The 21,513-nt window shown below is 38.7% G+C and overlaps 1 protein-coding gene across 2 annotated transcripts in view; it reads right to left on the bottom strand.

The window, feature by feature from the left end:
* SPON1 (spondin 1) overlaps positions 1-21,513 on the bottom strand; it is a 232,097-nt gene that overhangs the window by 20,011 nt on the left and 190,573 nt on the right. For both annotated transcript variants that reach the window (XM_090142074.1, XM_090142073.1), the window contains exon 7: positions 9,162-9,226. In XM_090142074.1, coding sequence (XP_089998200.1) covers positions 9,162-9,226 — 65 coding nt within the window. The remainder of the gene's footprint in view (positions 1-9,161; positions 9,227-21,513) is intronic.

Consider the following 21,513-nt stretch of genomic DNA (forward strand, 5'->3'; position numbering starts at 1 on the left):
GCTAACTGAACAGCTATGCAGAAATGAAATCATCTGCATTGTTGCTTTGAAGTAAATCAGCTGACATTAATAGCATCGCCATGCACACTGAGAGAAGAATTTATCTGTAATACAGAAGTTTAAGTGATTTTTTTTTAAAAGAAAATAATTGAAAATTGAAGGAATGTTGAACTTTGTGAATAAAAATCACGTCTTTGTAGAGCCTTACACTTATTAGGCTGCTTCTGTAGCAGTACTGCTACCAAGTGTATTCTGTATTCTCTATAATGACTCAATATATCAGATATTCTGCGAGGGCCGTACTATTCACAACTGTATTAAATATTCACTACTATTTGCAACTATTAAAGAACAGAAAATCTTTTGCAGAAGTCTATTATGCTATCAAAATCTTTCTGGTGTCCAAAGCAGCAGGGTGTTGGAACAGAGTTGTGAGCTCCCCTGTATGTATCCATCACACACCAGCTCTCTACACACAGAGCCATCAAAGTCCCACGAGCACTCTGAGGTCACTAGGTTGTGCTCACAGCACAACAAGGAGTTGCCCAGGTGACCAACGTCACTTTCTCTTTAATTAAAATAACATCCCAGCCTTTCATATATTCAACCTTTACTCACCAGAAGATATGACAGCTGCTTTGCTTTCCTCTTACAATAAGCATTAACTACACTTAAATTTTCACCATTAAAAGAGACTTAAAGGTAGTGCACCCATATGCACATCAAGAGACGCTCAATGGGTTAAATGAAGCTACAGATGTACATATAAACGTGTAAAGCAAGAAAATACCTGAACCTTCCTTTCCTAAAAGTACAGAAGGAGAAGATAAATGCAGCATTAACCAATTAGGAGAAAATACCTAACAAGCGTGCAACAAAAATGAGCATTATACAGAATATAATACGTAGCAATAAATAATAAGCTTCCTTGTTGCTCTATAACCCTCTGCTGACTCTTAGTCACTGTAAGTGAAATTACACATGTACGAGCTACAAATCATTAGGCGGATGGTGTTTATAAGCAATTTGTAGAATCAAATGTTAATGATATACAGTGAATAGATGATTAAAAGACTATGAGATGAACTTCTCTTATCTCTTTGGAGGAAACAAAAAATAAAATTTAAACCATTACAGCTGGTTAAATGCTGTTTAGAATAAGTCTGTATTCAGGCTCTCAGCATGCCAGTTAAACAGTTGTGTGTTAAGCATTTCAGTTTCTCTGCTGGGCAGTCTAAGGACTTGATTAATAAAGCAAGTGAATAATTTATTTCTAGTGTTTATTTTTATGAACTGCATCCTGACACTGTATAATCAATGAATATACGGATGTTACAATTAAGAAATATTCAAGAAAGTTAGGCTAAACAGGTTATCGCGCTAAAGAAGAATGGATGGAAAGCTTACCCTTGTCCTGGGCTCACTGAGAAGACTCCAAGACTGATCTCCAAAAGAGATCCCTCCCCAGCTGTAGTCAGCTCTTAAATGGGTTCTAGGAGAGGTGCAGCCAGGCTCCACCCCGTCCAGTAGCACAGCTGAATTGCCTTCACCTGTGCTCCTAGGGCTGACTCATTGCTTGCCTCGGGTGGTCAATCAGAGGTACAGGCATGATTCAGCAGTTCCCATACAGACAGCAATATCAGCATTTACTGATAGAGCGTTGGGTGGCAGGACAGAAAATTGTTTCAGCTTCTTCATGGGACACAAAAGAAGGAATCACAAGAGGTAATCCTAGAGTAGGCAGCACAAGAGGGTACTGATTTTGAATATAACCTATAAGTATTCTTTAATATATATCTTATGAAAGGAAAAGTGCCAACTTATTGGTGGAATGTGTGCACTTACATTTTATCCATATCAGCAGCTTAGAAAAAAATAGATAATTCATAGAGAGGGATAGGTAAATTAATTTCTCTTATTCTGCAGATGGATAGGTATAAACATCAACTTCATAAATTATTTTTAAAAAATTACTTCTGAAGTAGTTCCATAGAATCTTAAAAGGATTCCACAAATGATGTATTTATTTTATAGGGAAACACAAACATGCCTACTTAAAATCTTCATTCTAAAAATACACACCCATCTATTATAAATGTAATGCAAATTTATTTAATTTATTCCTATTTCCAGCACAGAGAAATTAAGTAATGGAAAATCAATTTCAGATCTAAGCAAATTATTTGCAGTATTGTTTATTTTTTCCTACACTGAATTCAGTAAAAAAGGAAACCTACATATGTTTTTTCTTTTCCAAGATGTACCTAGTTCATGCATTGTACTTTAAGTACTTTGCAGGTGTCTAAAAAAAAAAAAAAGCTAAAAGCCTGGAAATGGCGCATATTTTTCTTGGCCACAAACATCCCCCCTTCCAAGGTAGTCAGGAACTAAAAAAAGCTATGGTCATTGGTATAAGTACCACAAAATAAAGACAGTGATTTCTAACAAGGAGAACATGTCACTGAGCTGTGCTTATCCCACACATATCCTTCCCCATCTCACGAAGCTGGTTAACTCACTCTTCACCACATATTTTTTCATATGAATCTCCTTCAGAGGCTCTTCTGTCTCCCCTCCCTTTTCTTAAGGAGAAGATTCTAGTGATTGCTTTCTTTCTCTGGCTAATACTTACATGTTCCATGCAAAATGGCAAAGCTTGAGCAAAAAGAACATGGTTTGTGGTACTCAAGGATGCTCACTATGTAGCTTGCTGCTTTGCCTTTTACATACAGAGAAAAGCATTGCCATTCAACTCTCCTCAGGAAGAAAGAAGAATTAAATATAGATTTTCCAAGTGCTGGAACAGTCTTCTCTACATCAGGAGAAAGTATTTTGCTGGCCATATGGATGTCTGGCTAACTTAAACAGTGTAAGTGAAGACTTCTGTCAGATCAGACCCTTGCTAATGCAATAGGCAGAGGAATGACTGAATTCAGGAAGTAAAATTGATTTACTTGCGTCCGTTGGCTATCAGAGGTCTCCTCACCCTTGTGAAAACGCAGTCAGTTCTGGGGATGTTGAAGGTTAGTTGTATTTTATGCACTTAGTAATGTTACTCCTGCCTATTTAGGTATGTAAGCACTTCAAGAACCTTCAGTCACAGATGCAGGCTGAAATTATGGGAATGAGGTGTTCGTAGCAAATAGTTGTCTCTACCACACAGAGCTTGCAACATTTGAGAAATCAAAAGAGAGGCTCAGCAACACATATCTTTACAAACCTGGAGTCTTTCAGCTGTCTGCCATCTGATGGAGCCGATTAGATATTATCAGTAAATAAATATAGTCACAAATTGTTATTTATTAAAGCTGCTTTCACTGCTGAAGCCATCTTTTAAGTATGCAACTGTTTACATAGCCTTGGGCTGTTATCTTTAGTTTTACACAAGGATATTTATCAGTGAGACAACACAACATTAAGGCTGCGTGAGTCATGAAGTGTAGGATATCAGACAAACTGAGATCTTCAACAATGAAAAGTACAATGGGAAGCGGCAGTTATTTCATTGTACTTCAGAAGATACTGAAAAGCCTCATTTCTGACTTAAGTGGTTCTCCATTTAACACCGTCTAAGTAATCATCCAACGACCTAAATATCGAGGCTACTGTAGGAACAGATGTTTTGTGAGCACAAAAAGAATAGTAAATTATAATAAAGTAAAAAAAAAAAAAAAAAGTGAGTAGAAAAGCAGTAGAACAAGAAGCAAACTAGATTCTCAAATAGAAGAAATTCCCTACTCATCAGTGCCTTGGCAGTACTTGGGTAATTCTGTACTGTAGTGCGGATGCACCTGGAACAGCAAATTCACTGCAGAATCAGAATTTCTGTTCAAATTGTGGCAGAAGAATTCTGGAAGAAAATAAGGACTGAAAGACTAGAATGACAGAAGGAAAATGTAGAATCTGTGAGAGTGTGACTCCATCAGTTCAAACATATTTCAGATCAGAGCTCTTTTTCATTTCCCATCACCTTTCTATAGGATACTAGCTGCTTGTCTTCTGAAGCAGTTTGCTCTGTTGCCCAGCTTAGCCGTATTAGCTATTTCAATGCTGAAAAATATTTGGAAATATTCTGTTTTATTTTCTGATACAGAAAAACAGCCCTAATTTATCTGTAGTCAGAGAAAAGATACCAAGGATTTCTAAAGACTGAAATGGAAGGGGACTGATGAGATAATTTGTAGAGGATAAAAAGGATACCCAGCTTATAAATTGTTTGGACTAATTAGTTCTATCCATCTGATTTATAAAGGAATAGGCCCCCTTTTCTGCTAAGCTTCACTTTCAAGTGTTTACTGAAGCATTTTCAGGTAATCTCCAAATAAATGGGGAACAGCTGCTTAAATTGAAAAGAAAAAGAATAAGGTCTGCACACAGTCAAGAGGAAAAGGAAAACCATAGGACCATAACTACTCAAACATCACAGAGAGCGGAAAAGGAAACAGGAGAGATGTAAGATAGGAGGGAATGGTTTTCTGGACTTCAGTTCCAAATTACAATCAAGAAAAATGCTTGTCACCTTCCATAGTGCTGAATGACGTCTTGGTTTAGAAGAACTACAAAAAGTAGTTGGATGCAAGAATTACCAAACAAACAGAAGGGCTGCTCTGAAAGGGATGCCTCCTATTTTATTATGTTGACTCACAACATCAGAGGTGGATGTTGGTGGTATGGCAGTAGAACTTGAACACTCCCACCAACATCCCGATACGTTCTGTTACCGTGTGACAGATGGCAGCAGAGGGGAAATGGTGTCTGACTGCCACAGGTTGCCCAGAAAGCTGGTGGATGCTCCAACATTGGAGACATTCAAGGTTAGGCTGGACACAGCTCTGAGGACCTGATCAACCTGTAGATGCGTTGTTACTGTTTATTGCAGGAGGGTTAGTCCAGATGGCCTTTAGGAGTCCCTTCCAACTCAAATGATTCTATCATAGTAACATGAGATATGATAAGATACATATATGATAATGATGGTGATGAATCACAGAGCATGAAGGACAGAATGACCACGAAAAAACAGGCAGCTGTGAAAACAGCAAGGGCACTGACAACACTACATGGCTTGGACCACACAACACTGAAGACAACTCAGCCCTGGCCAAAATGTACAATTGACAGCTGCTTCCATGCCCACTAACCTACTCTTGCCCATATCTCCCAAGAGGATCCAATTTTAATTCTTGTAATTGGCTACATAACTCATGTTATAGAGTGGGACAAGCTGATCAAGATTTTTGTTTGTTTTCTTCTGGTGGACTATCCTGACAAAGTCTTATTTACATGACAATGCTCACTGAGCCAAATTTTTAAGGATATTAGCTCCTATGAAATTTCATACACATCTTCTTCACAAGTCTTATTCTCAGTATCCCCAAATTCTGATGTCATGGCTTGACTATTTTGCAATTGCCAGATATGCAAATTTGGATATCATCTGCACCATCTGCACTTGCTATATTTTATCGTTCACACTGCCAAAAGCCAATGATTTGCAGCTGAAAAGTAAAATTTGGTTCTGCCTGAAACACAGCTGAGAGAAAGGCAGCGGTTCCCTTGTTTATAAAGTAAGATAAGAAAAACTACTTTCATTTGACAGCACGTTGTATACTGATACCACTACACCCGAGGAAGAATGCATTCCCTGCAAGTACTTTAAAGTCAGAATTTCAAATGCACAACTTGATAATACAAACATATGCAAAGGGAAGCTGATTTATTGCTTGGTATGGCACTCCTCATGCTCTCAGTGATGCTCTCCATTGGGCAACCTTAACACTAGTTGTCTCCTGCGGGAGAGAGTTTCTTTGCATGCTGGATAAGAAACTGGGTAGAGAATGTTGAAGTTGAGTGATAGGAAACAAAACAAATAAAAGAGAGTGACAAAGAACAGGAACAGGAACTGAGGAACGACAGAAAAAAAGACAGGGAAGTACTACGCTTACGGAGGACATAGTTCCCATCACATGGTACTGTGCTGGGGGTACAACAATATGTTAAAATGTATTAGCCTTAACAATAATTAACAGTGAGCATTTGAGAAAATTACTCAGTATCATTGTATTCTTCCCTGTTTAGTATCGGCAACTTGTTCCAGCACATTGTGTAATTTCATATAACCGAACTCAAATGTGAAACTAAAGACCTCTCTCTGGGGAGGAACTTTGTGCCCACTGGATCTGCAAGCAGAAGTCCCTTACTTGCCTCTTAAGCAGAAGAAAAAAATCCCAGTTATACTTCTGTTCTTATCTGTGGTGTCAAGAACAAAAGGCTTTCTGCAAAACTGTCAGATTTAAACAGACTTACACACTTTTTGTGCCCTCAATCAAAAGAGAGCTTGAAATGTTACTTAACGAGGTACAACCGGCCTCAGGAGTCATGGCTTCATTGACCAGCTCTGACAGAGAAGAAAAGCCATTTAACTCCAGGTGCATCTGTGAGAGAAGCCTGGCCCAGACCATCCTCCCACAGATTTTTACAGGTGACAGAACTGGAGGCACGAGGGCTCACCAGATGCTCAAGATCTGGGTAAGAATACCAGTTGCTTTGCTACAGCCTCTGTAAGGAAAGGTAGAGATGCCGTGGTCTCCCTTATTTTTTTGTAAAGAAGGGAGGGGAGCTGGCACCCCCAGGGACTCATGCTGAGAGCTTCCCATGTTGGCTACTGAGGCAGCAGTGCTGACCACTGTCTGCACTCAGCTTACTTTCTCTCTGGTTTCGACTGAAGGGACACGTCTGCCTGACCTGGCGCCAGTGATAAGAGAGCACTGAGCCCAGAAACCTGCCCTCCACAAGGGTGCTGCCACCGCCCATGCAAATGTAACCGCTCTCCAGATTGTCCACAGCAGCACGCAATTACCTCAATACTCTTAACGCCCCTCACAAGGTTTGGAAAGAATTGTTCCCCTCCTCCCTCTAGTTTGAAATGCAACTGACAAACCAACTTTGTATTGATACTTGAGCAGGGTTACAAATAAGAATCACCACACGGAATCAGGAGGAAAACTGAAGAGTGAACAGGCAGAATTTGCCAACTTTTGACACACTGGGAACTGACACAATAGCATCACGCATTTTATAATTATTGTAAAACGCATCCAGAAAGCTTTTTAGGCTTTGCTTATTATGACCTATTGGAGCACCTCTTTGATATCAGTACCACACCATATTATATACCAAATATGTAACTCATGATTATGCAAAAGAAGATTTATGACTTTTAGACAATTGCTGATTAGTAGGATGGTTGTGTTACGCATAATAATAGACCAAATGTTTCTCCTGAACAGTCATTATCCAAAACGTGTACAATTCTAATCTAAATTCCAAGAATGGCAATTCATAAAGCAGAAATTAACACCAGAAGTTAACGGTAACTGAAAAAAAAGTCTCTTTGCAACGTCACTGATATTTTAAAACTGAATTACAAAGGACATAATGACAAAATATGATAAAAAATATCTGAAAGCCAAAAATCCAACAGTATCTATAAAGTGAAGGAAGTGCTATTTAAGGGAACACCCGCACAACATTGGAAAGCACAAATACCAGTATTTATTCCTCTTCACATTGCTAAACGGAGAACTAGCAGATAGAAAAGATAAGAGACTCGAAGAACATCTGGAGGATGTTGCAGAAGTGTTTGCGTGCATGTTTGCGAAAGGGCATGTCTAGAAACATGGCAAATAGTACTACTGCATTCCTTTAGGTTGTTATTTGAACATCCTTTAAAAACAAAATACTTGAAAATTTCAGGAGAATAACACCATAAAGAATGCCATTACTGTCATCTTGATCGACCACTTGCATAGCACCAGTCAAATAAATTCTTGCACACAACTCCTGTGCACAGCCAACGGCTCTGTCTCACAGTTAAAACATATTCAAGCGATGGAAAATCCAGCTCATGCCCAGCTAATTTCCTCTGAAGGTTTGTCACACTGTTAGAGCCTTTCCCAGACATTTAGTGAGATTTTCCTTGTCACAAACTTCCACTGCTTCTATGCCATGAGAGGTTTCATAGGTTTTGATAGATTAGAGAACCATCAGCTTTCAGAAATCTTTTCACTGTGATCACCTCCCGATTTTTTATATTTTTTATTTTTATTTTTTTTTAATAAACTGAGTAGCTTAAATCTTAAGCTGCTTAAGAGTTTCTAAGCCTCTTACGATAAGAAATGTTTTCTGAAAACTGAACTGTTCTGGCTTTTTTTTTTTTTTTTTTAACTAACCTCCAAATTTTCACATGCTTTCATAAGCACAAATAACAAACCCAGGCACAGTATTTCCCAAACTGCTTCCCTCACATATTTTGTGAGGCAACAGGACTACTTGGTCCTTACAGTCTTGCAGTAATTACTCTGCTTCTCCACGGACTCAGTTTGACTCAGCTAATGAGGGGACCCCTTATACTGGGTTCTCCTCTTTAGTCACTTCTTATAAAACTCACTCATTTGGGCCTGGATGATTAGTACAAGCACTGGGCTAAGCACAGATAAAGTAGATAAAGTATGCAGGAACCAACCCAAGCTCTGTTCCCCTCGCAGACCACCAGTAAACTCAAGGTTGTCAGAGAGCTTTATCCCCAGAAGCAGCTTTATCTCCTTTTCTGACGTGTGCCATAGAACCCAAAGTTAGGATCCTGGGAAGCTACTTAGCTGTTTCACTTGATAAAATAACTATGGTTGTACTAGCCTCAAGATCACGATAGAGATAATCAGAGTTTTTCAGATAGGTATTTTAAATAATTACTCCTTTAAGAAGCTTTTGTTGCTGGATTAGGGAGCAGACAGAATTCCTCAGACAGAATACCCCTTATATTAAACTGTTATTTGCTCTTACTGAAACAGTGCATTAACAGGACACTAAAACATGTATTTGATCAAGCATTGGAAAACATGCTTGCTTAATGAAGGCACAAATTCCATGGGATGATCCTTCTGCTGTAGCAGTTTGTGAACGAAAGCACAGAAAACATGAAAAGATGTGAAAGACAGAAAAGCATTGTTTGCAAAGCCAAAAAAAGATGAAAAATTCACCTTTCAAAATATTTTTAGATTTTTTTTTTAGAGCAGCGAACAATTAGACGAGACAGTCAGCGCATTCTGTTAGCCAACACTGAGCACAAGGCTATTGAGCCACAGCATTCCCCACTTACTTACACATTCAAAGGCTGCCAGGCAGGCCACTGTGCTTTTGCCTTGATGACTGTTAAAACCTCATCACTCTGTGAAGAGAGACAGAAGAATGAAGCGATTAGGACAATTCTGCAGCGACTTACAGCAAAAAGTAAGAGACACTAAATCACATTGTGCCTTCCAATTCTGACTATGAGAAATACGCGTTGTCCTTTTTGTTATCTGGCACTGTGTGCCCTCAGCTGCCCAGCTTCATTGAGAACCCTATGAACACAAGTCACAAGCGTGGCATGCAAAGTCAAGCAAACCTTGGGCACAGCCTCCTCCCTTTTGCAGGAGCAGAAGTCAGCTTAAAGCAACAGTTCACAGACATGTTATTTGTGCACGTCTCCCCAATAAGAGGCTACTGCCCTCGGCAATCTAATGCATCCTGTGAGAATGTGTGATATGCTATTTAATATCCTCCTATTTGTAAGAGTCTGTGGTGGATGCACTGCAATCTCCTCTATGTAAAACCATGGATAGCACTTTCCCTTTGCTCTCCATTTACTTGTGTAAAATTACAGGGTGAAATACAGCAATTTGCAATAGTGCAATAGTGTGGCAAAGCATTGTACAAATAACATTTCTTTAAGCCTCTAGCAGTTTCTGCATCAGCAGTTTTAAACTTTATATTGATATAATATACACAGGACAAAGTCAGGAAACTATTAACAAGGCTCTGATGCCCAGAAGACATCTATCACATATTCTTTAGAAGCATTTTCCCCATCTCCCCTAGGAATTCATCCCTGTAATTCACCTAGAGGAACACAAAGTTCACAACTCACTCATACGATTTTCACTGTCTCTTAAAAATATTACCCAATTACACCAAAAAAAACAACTCATGCATTACAAGTAATTGGCATTTCCAACAGAGCTGGCCTTTCAGTTTAGTGATAATCGTGCCATGTCCTGCTTGATAGCAATAGTTCTGATAGTCCAGGATAGCTCTAATCCATGTACTCTTCTGTTTAAAAATAAACGGTTTCCACTGTTGTTTCTACTTCTCTCTGTATTTTTTGACTTTCCCTTTCTACCTGTCCCTTTCTGACAGGCCCTCTCTGTAACACAAGGTTTCCAGTCTCAAGACTACACGTGATCTCTTACTCATCCCAGTAAGCAGATATGCCACTTGTGAAAATCTTTCTTATAAATACTTCTAATTTTTCCTGTTTCAACACCTTAAGACTTTTCAGCAAGGCATAACTAATTATTATTCTTGAGAAACCAGTTATATTGAAAATACTGTATATTACACTTTCCAAAGAAAGTCTGTTACAAGTAGAAATGGTTATGCTTATTAAAATCATATACTGCATATCTAAGAGAAGACAATAATCGTGTCAGGAACATCCAAATCACTCATGTTTGAAAACACTCGAGCATCTGCTATTCAAATCTAAGCTACATACCAAGAGCGGATGGGCCATGATTAACAGTTTAGTAGTAAGCGTGGAGGGAAGGAAAGAGGGAGCAGAGCACGTAAGCTCAGATTTCCCCCACTTCTGAGGGGGCTGAATTAATGATCACTTTCTGAACAGTAACAAAACTCAAAGGATGCAGGAGCCCGTGTTTGGATGGGCCTGGGAACAAACCCACATTTTCACTACCTAGTGTTCCTTCACCATTACGCAAGATTAGGCTGTGACTTAAATCACTGTTATCCCAAACAGATTTTCTAATCTTGGAGCTGTCTCTACAATGCAGATTTCTAATATTTCTTACTTTTCAGTCTTTAAAAACCTAACAGCTACACTGGTATTAATAACAGTGTATGTTTACTTTCATATGCCTTCACAGCCAGTTACACCAAGCAGGCATTTCACACACAGGAGTTTCCCTAGAGCAAGTGTTTCCACGAAGATGATGTCACGCTGCATTTTGTCTCTAGTGTTTGTATAGTATGAACATTCAGAGTTTCTGCCTATCCTAAAATACAACTTGCTGTAAGTATTTAGCAAAAGAGAAAGACTTTCCGATTTATATTACAAATATAAATACATATGCTGTATTGCATTTGTACCCATTTTTCTTCCTCTTCATATTCCCAAAGTTATGTTTTGATATTTGAAGTAAACAAACACTCAAAGTCATGTCAAAACATGGCATAAGAACCAGGATCTTCATCTTACGTTCCAAGTTGCCTTGTCATCATATATGTATTTGGCTGGGAAGCTGTGACTTCCGAGTAATGAAATTGTTAGATTTTGAAACAGAAAACCACATCATTTGCACAATGATGAAGTGTCAGAATGTAAGTATCAGATGTCAGAGGAAAGGGCACCAGCACTCATGCAGTTCTCAAAATCAGTAAAGTGAAGCCTGATACACATCTCTTCCAACAACAAGAACAAAAGAATAAGAGGAAAGATGTCAAGCACATGTTATGCCTCTGTGCATGAAAAAGTTGTCAAGGAATGAATCTGGAACTAATTGTCAGTTGTTAGATACATGGGAGGAATACTGCTAGCCTCTTTCCCATTTAGAAAACTTTCCTCCTGAATTACAAACCACATAGCTGAAAATCAGATAGCTGAGAATCTGCAGTTGCACTTTTGCCAGGCGTGCTTTGAGCCTGTTGATATGACATTATGTGGAAGCTCTCTCACAGGGCACTGAGGGCAGGTACACGGCACTGCTCCGCCAGCCAGCTCCAGCACCCACCACCACTTGTAGCCCTGTGACAGCTTGCATGGCGTCCTCTGCCTGCTGTGAGAGCTCCTGCTGTCTGTGCTGCACCTCTGCCACTCCTCTAAGCAGAAAGTCACGATGCAGTAATTAAATTAGTTGTCCCTTGGGAACCTTTGTGATAAATCCCTTTGAAAAGTGTAGTTAGACATAATCACTTACAAAACGTTGTGTAAAGTCTTTGTAGACCCTACTGGAGCCTCTTTGTCAAATTTCAGTCGTTATTTCAATGATGTAGCTTTACTTTCCAGTTGTATCAGAACAACCCCTTCCCTACATGCTAAGCGCTTGCTCAGAGGTCCAGTGGAGCCAAAGTAGTCTCAGTTGACTTCAGTGGATCCTGGATTATGACCTAAGCTAAAACATGCAAAAAAATAGCTAACAATTATCCTTTCCAAATCCCTTTTCTACATTTGGGCTTCAATCTGGGAGTGGGTGGCTGACTCAACAGCTGTTCTCTATGAAAGTACTGTTGTCCAAAAAGTTCCAAACCATGATTTTAAAGAGTTGATAACATCATTCTAACACTGGCACCTTACTGACTTTCTGAAGGTGGTATAAATTAATGAGTTACTTCATATGCGCTTGTTCCTGCAATGCCTAATAGAAGTTGCATGCAGAATAAAGTCATTAAGTGGTGCCAAAAAGAATCCCATGGCATGAAACCACTGCCAAGCTGGGTATTTTACAAAAGATTAAAAAGATTTAATCTGCAAGAACAGAAAGTGGGACACTGCTCAAAAAAGCAGTATTGAAGATAGAGCTTGATTTGAAGCCTTGGTGAACCAAAGGGATTCAAACACCTTGTTGAAAGGATAACATCCATTAAAAAATAATGAAAGCTTTCAGGAAAAATTTTAAGCATTACCTGAATGGCTTTGGAATAAAGGAGAGATTGGGAGGATCTGGAAAGCCACACAGACTATCTCATGTGCTCCTGCTGCTTTTTGGTAACTGATGCGATTAGTGCCTTTTTTTTTTTTTGTACTGGAAGCTATTTTTAATGACTAATTTTTATTACTAGTTTTATTTTATGCATGCTGAATAGCATTATAAAATGTTACTGTGCGGACCACTTAGCACTTTGTAATAATGATTTGATTTAGTTCAGCTATGCAAAATATGGTGTATTATCTGACATCAAAATCAGAACCAGATTCAATGAATTATGAGAATGAAAACCACCTGCTTTGAGCCCGAGCTTAATTTCACTCACTTCACACTGCCACTGCTTGGCACTCATTTGATTGTTCTAGAACTGAGAATATTTAATCCCCATCCTCATAATATCTCAGTGCCTTTCTATCCACAGTGGATTTATTGTCACGGGAACTTTAGAAAGTAGAAAAAGTAACATTATCCACAATTCAGAGATGATGAATAGAATGTCTTTTAGAAATAAACCAACACCTCTGAATTTCAAGATAGCATCTCAACTGCAGGATCATCCTTTACCTCCAGAAATAATTTATTTTTGAAAAAGAAAGAGATAAAGCAAGAAGGAAAAAGTATAATGCACAGCACATTTTTTTGTGGGGGAACTGGGGAATCAAATGCTATGAAAACAAGAATGATATAGCACTATGGAGGTATAGTTGGATAACTCCCGAAAGCAGATGAAATCCTCCATGAAGAGTATTAAATAGTACTTATTCCACATCCACCCTATTCAGGCACAGACATATCACTGATATGAAAAGCCCTAAGACTTCTCTTAAGCTCATAAAAATAGCTTCTGGCTAACAGAAGTCCTCGAAAGCTCAAATGTTGCCTTGTTTTTCCCACATACACTGTAAGGTCAGGTGTCTTCCTATAGAGTGCTGTTGGAAGGAAGCACTTAAGAGGAGATACAGCCAACAGATTATGGACTTCACAGATAACAACTGACATGTGGCATTTTTGACATGTGGCTTTGATGGATAAGATCTGTATAGATCTTGTCCTAATTCAGTTTTACAGTGGTATTTGAATTAAAAAAAGTAACACCCATGCAGGCACATCATTAAAACTTGTAAACGTGGTTTTTTTTTGGTTTTTTTTTTTTTTTTTTTTTTTTTTTTTTTTTTTTTAAGAAAAGGCAGTAGTTATCTGTTCCATGATAATAAAATATTTCTGAGATGACACCAGTGACATACTGATATATTTGAGCTGGAGTTCATCACCATGTAAATGTACTTAACAGGCATATTTGCTTTATAGTAACTGTGAATGTAATCTCCTGTAATGCACTCTAAATAGACATGTTTCATTAACTACATAAGCAATCACCTGTTTGAGTCTGCTCACGTTTCAGAGGACTTCTCGTTTATGTTGAGCATGTCAGGAGCTTCCTGTGGACAACAGCATGGTCACTATGTCACTCTACCTGCAAGGCTCCTATGGTGAGCTGCCACTGCATTGTGCAACACCTCTCTGACTTCCTGGGGTTGCAAACAAAGAGGCTGCTGACATAGCCCTGCTGAGATGCCATTCTCTTTAACCTGCAGAAGCTGGGTTTTTTCCACTTCAGAAAAGAACTTTCTGAAAATCTCAAGTTGGATGGGGCTTTTGGGCAACCTGGTCTAGTGGAAGGTGTCCCTACTTATGGCATAGGGGTTGGAACTGGATGGTCTTTAAAGTCCCTTCCAATCCAAACCATTCTGTGACTGTAGACACACATTACTTCATCAGAAAGAAGAATAAAAACCTTAAACATGATAAGCTGAAAAGACTTACTACTATCGTTTGACGACAAACAAATTTTGTGCAATTCTATGATATACTTAGATTCAGGGAGATTATGCTTAAACCCACCGGCACTTACGTTGAGTTACTTCAAACAACAGTGAAAAATCAATTTCAGGCAGTGAAGTAACACAGGAAGTGTTTGCCCTTTTTTATTTCTGAATTCTCTACGTTTTTAGTGATTTTGTGCATCTTCCAGCTGCTAGTGGCAGCTGAGAAAACCTCACAATGTATTTCAGTGTCAGATGTATCATAAATAAAATCAAACTGAATATAATATTCGATCATAGTATCTACAAAAGTTCCCTCTAGAAATTCCCGCTTATCCATTTCTGTTCAAACAGATCCAGTTCCAGGAATGCAAATAAGTCAGTGCTTAACTTGTCCCTGCTCAACAGTTCTGCTGTGCAGAAAAGCTTTCCTGAATTAGCTACTTAGTGATTTCATTTCTGCTTCTACAGGAAAAAACTGCTTATTAGATAATCGGGCTGACATTTTCCCACAAACATGGGTACTGTCCATGTTTTTCAGAAAATATGATAATATGTCAGAGCTATAATTTCAGTACAGTGACTATATGGATGTTAGTTGACAATGCAGTTAAAAAAAAAAAAGCTTTTAATGAGAAAATTAAAGGGATTAAATGATTTTCTTAAAAATTACCTAGACGGGATGCAAAAAGAAGTATGTTCATTGTTACTCTTAGCCTGTACCCCAAAAGCAGACTCACTTTGCACTAACAACCTTTTGCATTACCTGTCCCACAGGGCTTTCTTTCAATGAAGTGGTTGTTTCAGGAAAAGAAAGTAGGCTGAAATTAATTACAGAACTGTTGCTAATGGTAACAGTGAAAATTATACTCTCTATTTTATTTCCATTAAGGTGCACTTACATAATCTAGAGTGTCCTAATAAAGCAATAATTCATTTTTACTCAGTATAAAGCTTAGCAATGTGTACTAATGAGCCCTGGGTACATTCAGAGGACTGGAGCCCTCATTTGCTGTGGCTGAGCAGATTTTGTAGGAAAAGCGTCTCCCTGGTGAATCCACTTCTGAGAGAGTTGATTTTCTGCCACACATTTTTCTTCATTCTACATAGAACTCTGCTGTCTTTAGGACCACAGAAATGGTTTGTGATTCTAAATTATCTTGCCAAAAAAAGCAAGGGAACAACTTTTTACTGCACTTAGAAATAGCAACTTTTGAAAGTAGGGGATTAAACTAGGTTTTGAAGCTGACCACTATAATTCTTATCCTCTGCTTAAAAGGTTTATCCAATAAATATTCTTTTGTTCTGCTTCTGTCTTAACTTTCCCACTTTCATCAGTCCTTTAGACTAAACCATCCTTTAAGACTATACGTAAGCATCATAAATCTACTGTCACTTTAAAATCACAGATTATCTGGAAACTGTGAGCACACCAGGAAAAAAAATGAGTAAAAAAAAACATTCCCAAAAGCACTGCAGCACACCAACATGTTCTGCACAGAAAAAAAGCAGATGCATGAAACTGAACAGCAGCCTGCCAACCAGCAGGACTAAGCATGCACAGGAGATAAAAATAAAATGTTTTAAAGCACTGCGTTCACTCATCAGATTCACACTTGGGTAACTACAGCATTTTTTGCTCAGACTCCTTCAAATAGTTTCAAAACAGGCATGGCTGATCTACAGAGACAGGCTCTTGAGCACACTATGAACAAGTGAGTTTCGTGTGCGGGATACCAGCAGGGTACCTCAGGAGAAGGCTGGATCTACTCTGGACACAGCACAGAAGAGCGACTCAGAATGATGCTGGTAAGGGCTGGCAGCAAGACTCTGGGTACCACTGTCCATCATCCTGCTGCTTCTCCCAGATGTGAGCCAGATGTCCTTGCTTGAATGCAGGAGAAATAATTATTCTGATAAGAGCAAATTACTTTAAGTGAGACCAGAGAGTTAGCCCAGGAGGTGAGCTGTCCTGATCCTTGATGGCATTTTGCACAAATCAATGTCTTCATTTCCATTCAGAGTGTGCAATACAAGTACTCCAAATGTGCTCTAACTGCCGTCCAGAGGCAATCACGGCAGATTCATTTCCCTTGTTTAAAGCTGTCACGTGTAAGCTACTCTTTACTGTTCCCTCCCTCAAAAAGGCAGCTTTTAAGCATATTAAAGACATAAAGATCGTATCATCAATTATATTTTCTGTAAGCTGAAAAGGAGAATTCTTGAGAGAAAGCAATTTCACATCCCTACCTCAGTCCCTGCAGTGACAAATGGGATGCTGCCCCATGGACCAGTTCTCTAGCAGAGCATAGTCTCTTGCCTTATGCTTTCACAATAACCTGTCTGAGAATTTAACAATCAAAACACGCTACTCTCACATTTTGGATTAAGTCATCCGTTCAGACTGACAGGAGCAGGATTTTACAAGGCATGGAGTCGTACAGGGAGCAGAGATATTGCCATTTTTCCCACCAGGGGCTGCCTTTTGCAGCCCATTTCCTTGCACCTCTTTTCCCTCATGATGGAGCTCAGTCTGCCAAAGTAACATTGGCTCCCTGCTCCAATGGTAAGTCTGCTTCTCCTGCTCTTACACAGCTGCAAAATACTGTTATGGTTGTTGTAGGGCTTTTCAGTATATTCTTTAGCACTACCTGTTCCCCTGAACAGTGAGGGAAGTCAGATGAAGGTTCCTCTCTGCCTGATACTCATACTGCTTGTTGCCTGAAGAGTTTCAGGAACCTTTGGATCAGTTTGTATGGCTGTAGTTTACATGTGCTGTTGAACAGAATATTCTAAGAAACAGAGCTTTAAAAACAGTAGGAGTTGCTATTAGAATGACAACTGCAGTTGATGTAATTAACAGACCAAGGAAGAGTTTTTCATTCCAATTTAGAAAGTACTATTTTGGCTTCCAGTTGGTTACACAGAACTGAGAGGCAAAAATGAAACCCTGTGGCCACAATGCTGTATGTCATCCTATAGTAATCAATCGGAGATAACTGGCTGGTGTCTACATCATCAGCCAGACACAAAGAAATGCATCTGTCTTCAGGAATGTCTCTCAAGTACTCAGAAATATCCCTAGGACATCAAATTGCTGAGTGCAGTATTCATACAGTTGTTTTACGATCAGAATAATTCAAAATTAAGGAACATAAACAGAGGTTTATGCTCTAAAGGAAGGCATTCACCATATTGCACTGCACTCGCCACAATTGCATTCTAAATATAAGAAAAGAGACTATCACTGCAATGAGGTGTAGATAAAAGTGTTTTCTTTTTGTCTGCAGAACAGCACTTGCTAACAAGGACACACCTAGGCTGTACACCCAAGGATGCTGGTAAAAATACCTACTGTGATGCACATCCCGTGCTGTTCCCTTGTTTTGAAATGTTACGTATGCTGACCAATTTATGTGCTCATCTCTGAGGCTTGTGTGTTGAAGTTAGGTTTGAATTTTGGAGTTAAGCTGTTAGTCATGTTTTAGTGAAATGACACAATGCATTATTATGCCATGAAATAGGTGTTTTGAATACTTATGAGATATTCAGAGCCCCAAAAAGCATACTTCTCGTTCCATTAGAAGAACATTTTATTGTTATCATCATTTCATTCAGATTTCTTTATAAATCTAATAATCTCTTTTCTAGCACCTCTGCAAACAGAATTTTACAGTGTTATAATTGTGCTCAGTTTCTTTAAGTCAGGGATATTGGATACTGATCTATTTCTTTTTCTTCCTCCTTTCTTTTTTCTCCCTCATGTCCCCTCTCCTCACAGACATCTGGGGGACTTAGACCAGCACTAACACAAGCATTTTTAGAGAAGTTACATTATTTTCATTTTTAGAGAAGTTACATTATTAAAACCATTTCCTAATCCTTAAAATAAAATTAGGCTGTTTTCTTTTTAGTAATCTCTAAATAGATTAGCAGTGCTCCATCATTGCAGGGCAAGCACCTGAAGTGCTTAAGGTTAAGAATCAGAGCAGCAAGGCCTGTTTAATGCTGTGTCTCATTATGAAGCCAGTGCTTGGACTGCACACTGGAGTAACTTCAATGATACATTGTCCTTTGCCCAGATAGGGATAATTCCCAATGCAAAAGCACTCAAAAACACAGGGTGGTTCCATCCTGTCCGCTCCTGATGCTGCAGTTATACACTGGAACAAACTGATAGACGTGTGCATACAATAAAATTGTTCAGTTCTTGCTCCAGGGAAGACCTACTGGAAGTCTATTAAATATGTACTTACTGTGGCATTCTTCTAACATCTGTTGAGCAACTTATACACAAAGTATTTGTATTTTCATGGCATCTTGTCTCAAAGAATATAAAAATGCTTTAGACCAATAATTAAGTTCAATTAGAGAGCTCTTCTGTAAATGATTTGCACCAATGTACAGACACAGAAGCTAAGGAAATGTTAGCAACCCAAATGAGCCACCTGCAGATCAGAAGGTCTCTTCCTAAGCACATTCACTAACTTCCATCACTATGGTGATGTGACAGCGTGCTTTGTGAGAACAACAGCCATCTCACCACTGGTTTTGTCTCCAAGTCTCAAGAAGCAACAGGTGCTAATCCACAAGTACAGGCAGGGAGACCGAGCTTTCTCTACTAAACTGAATGACTTCACAATAGATCTTTTGAAAAATCCCAATTAATTACATACATACATACCATCTACATATTGAACTGTAGATCTGAAGTTCTGGTTATCTAACATTATTTAATCCAGCAACCAGCTGTCTGTGGAACACGTTAATTATTTTAATTTTGTATTAACCAATTAACTATCAAGGTCAAGGACAATCTTCAACTCAAAAAACATCTTTCACAAAGCCAAAACCCACGCAGAATCCCTAAGAGGCATGTTACCAACCAAGCCCTCAGCTGTTGTTTGCTTTGCCTTGAAGAGTAAATATGTTTTTGCCTCTCCATCCAATCCTGATAGCTTACAAAGCCACGCATTCTGCATACCAGCAGGCTTCATGCAGAGCTACCTGTTGTGCCAAAACCCCAACAAGGCGTAACAGTTCATAGGAACTATGTAGATGAAATGAAATATATATATGAATCAGAAGGAAATCACACAGTCAAGAAAAAGTGAAATTATTATTACCGTTTTTCAAGGAAGACACTGCTTACTGGAGTGGAGGGGTGAGTCAGAATTAAACACTTTATGTGACTAGACTACTGAAACAATTAAATAATCAGGAGTTCTCTCTTTGCACTTGTTTTACATACATTTCTTTGCATCCTTCCCAGACACAGGCATGTCCAAACTGTTGTGAGTCCCTCCCTGTTCGTGATCTAGGCTGATACAGTCAGGACTGCAGTCTTTCTCAGTCCCTGGACCTAAATCACTACTACTTACAGCTCTGCAGGAAGTTACAAAAGTCTTAAACATTCACTTTTTTTTTTCTTTTTTTCTTTCAGGTCCACATTTCTACTGATTTATTCTGCACTTTTCCTCTACAATAAATTACCCAGCACTATTGGTCCCATGTGGCTGCATGCCTTTCATTTTTGTGCAATGAAATCCAATCATCTTATTCACTGCAGCTGCTTTTAAATACACTTTGGTGTCAGCAGTGATTTACTTTTTAATTATATTAGTCTGTTTTAGATGAGTGGTCCTATTCTTTTCGTAATGGCTCCTTCAAAGGAGGTTTCAAATAAATGAAACCTCAGCATCTGAGCAAGGAAAACAAGTTAATTCACAATTCCTTAACAGAAGAATCTCCTACAATAACATTCCTCACGAAAATATCACCATGCTTTCCAAACCTTTCACATTCTAGCATGATGATTAAGGGTTTCATTTACTTGAAGTGTGTTCTAGCTGAGAATTCTTGTGAGATTCCTCCTAGAAATACCAGCAGGGACAGTGCACAGATAAGGTTATTTCTGTCTCTCTTCCAAAAGCCCGAGAGACTGTTTTACACATTTTCTAGTTCAGCTATAGAGACAAGTTCCACTTCCAATACTCATCAAAATTAAAGATGAGACCTGCCCTTAGTAAAAGGTCCATTTTTGTCTTCTGATGTATGTTTGTAATTTCTCTTGTCAGCAGTAGCATATTTATGCTGTATCTAGGCAATACACAGCATATAAGTACACTGGTTAGTATTTGTCCAGGGAGAAATTATAATTGGTAAAAACAAAAACATCACAGTCTATTGCAGAAACATACTCTCAGGAATGGAAAGGTGAAGAAAGAAAACAACATGAATTCAGAAGGTACAACAAGATTATTGTTGTTGTGCTAAGCTGATTGTAACCAATATTTCCCAATAAAATGTCAGGGAAATGCAGTGTAGTAGTTTCTCTGACACGTGCACGAAGCATCAGATAATAAAAATACCTACATAACCTTATCAAGCATTTGATGCACTGTCATTACACAGAAACATTATGACTGCAAATGACAAACATTTCCACTGGTTTCAGATCAACTAATTTCTCTCCATTTCTACCCAGTATAAATCTGGCTATGTGACGTGAATCATTTTAGCATTATTTTTTGTATAGGACATGCAGTACTGAAAAGAAGCCAAAATAAGATCTGTGGCCCAGAATTCCACCTGATTTGGCATTTGTCAAAGAACAGCAGTGCCTTGTAGTGCCAGGTAACCTCACAGCGAGGTGCCATCTTTTTCTATTTTTTTCTTGTTACCTATATCCTTCAGAAGGGTATTTTGTGTTCCTTGCAGCAATCATCTCCAAAAGAACAGAAATGAGGGGAGAAAAGGAAGCAGCAGATGTTTTAGGCTAGTGAACAAACAACAACAAAGTAATTGCCACAATGGCCTGAATACTACTTCAGTCTGGGCCTTTTTTACCCAAGAAATGTGCTTGGTTACTGACAAATTTGTAATTCTTGGCTGAGAGCATTTTCAAGAAGCAGTCTGCAACCTCTGCA

This window comes from Phasianus colchicus, chromosome 5 (assembly GCF_987193195.1).
Source record: "Phasianus colchicus chromosome 5, bPhaCol1.hap1.1, whole genome shotgun sequence".
Taxonomy (NCBI): domain Eukaryota; kingdom Metazoa; phylum Chordata; class Aves; order Galliformes; family Phasianidae; genus Phasianus; species Phasianus colchicus.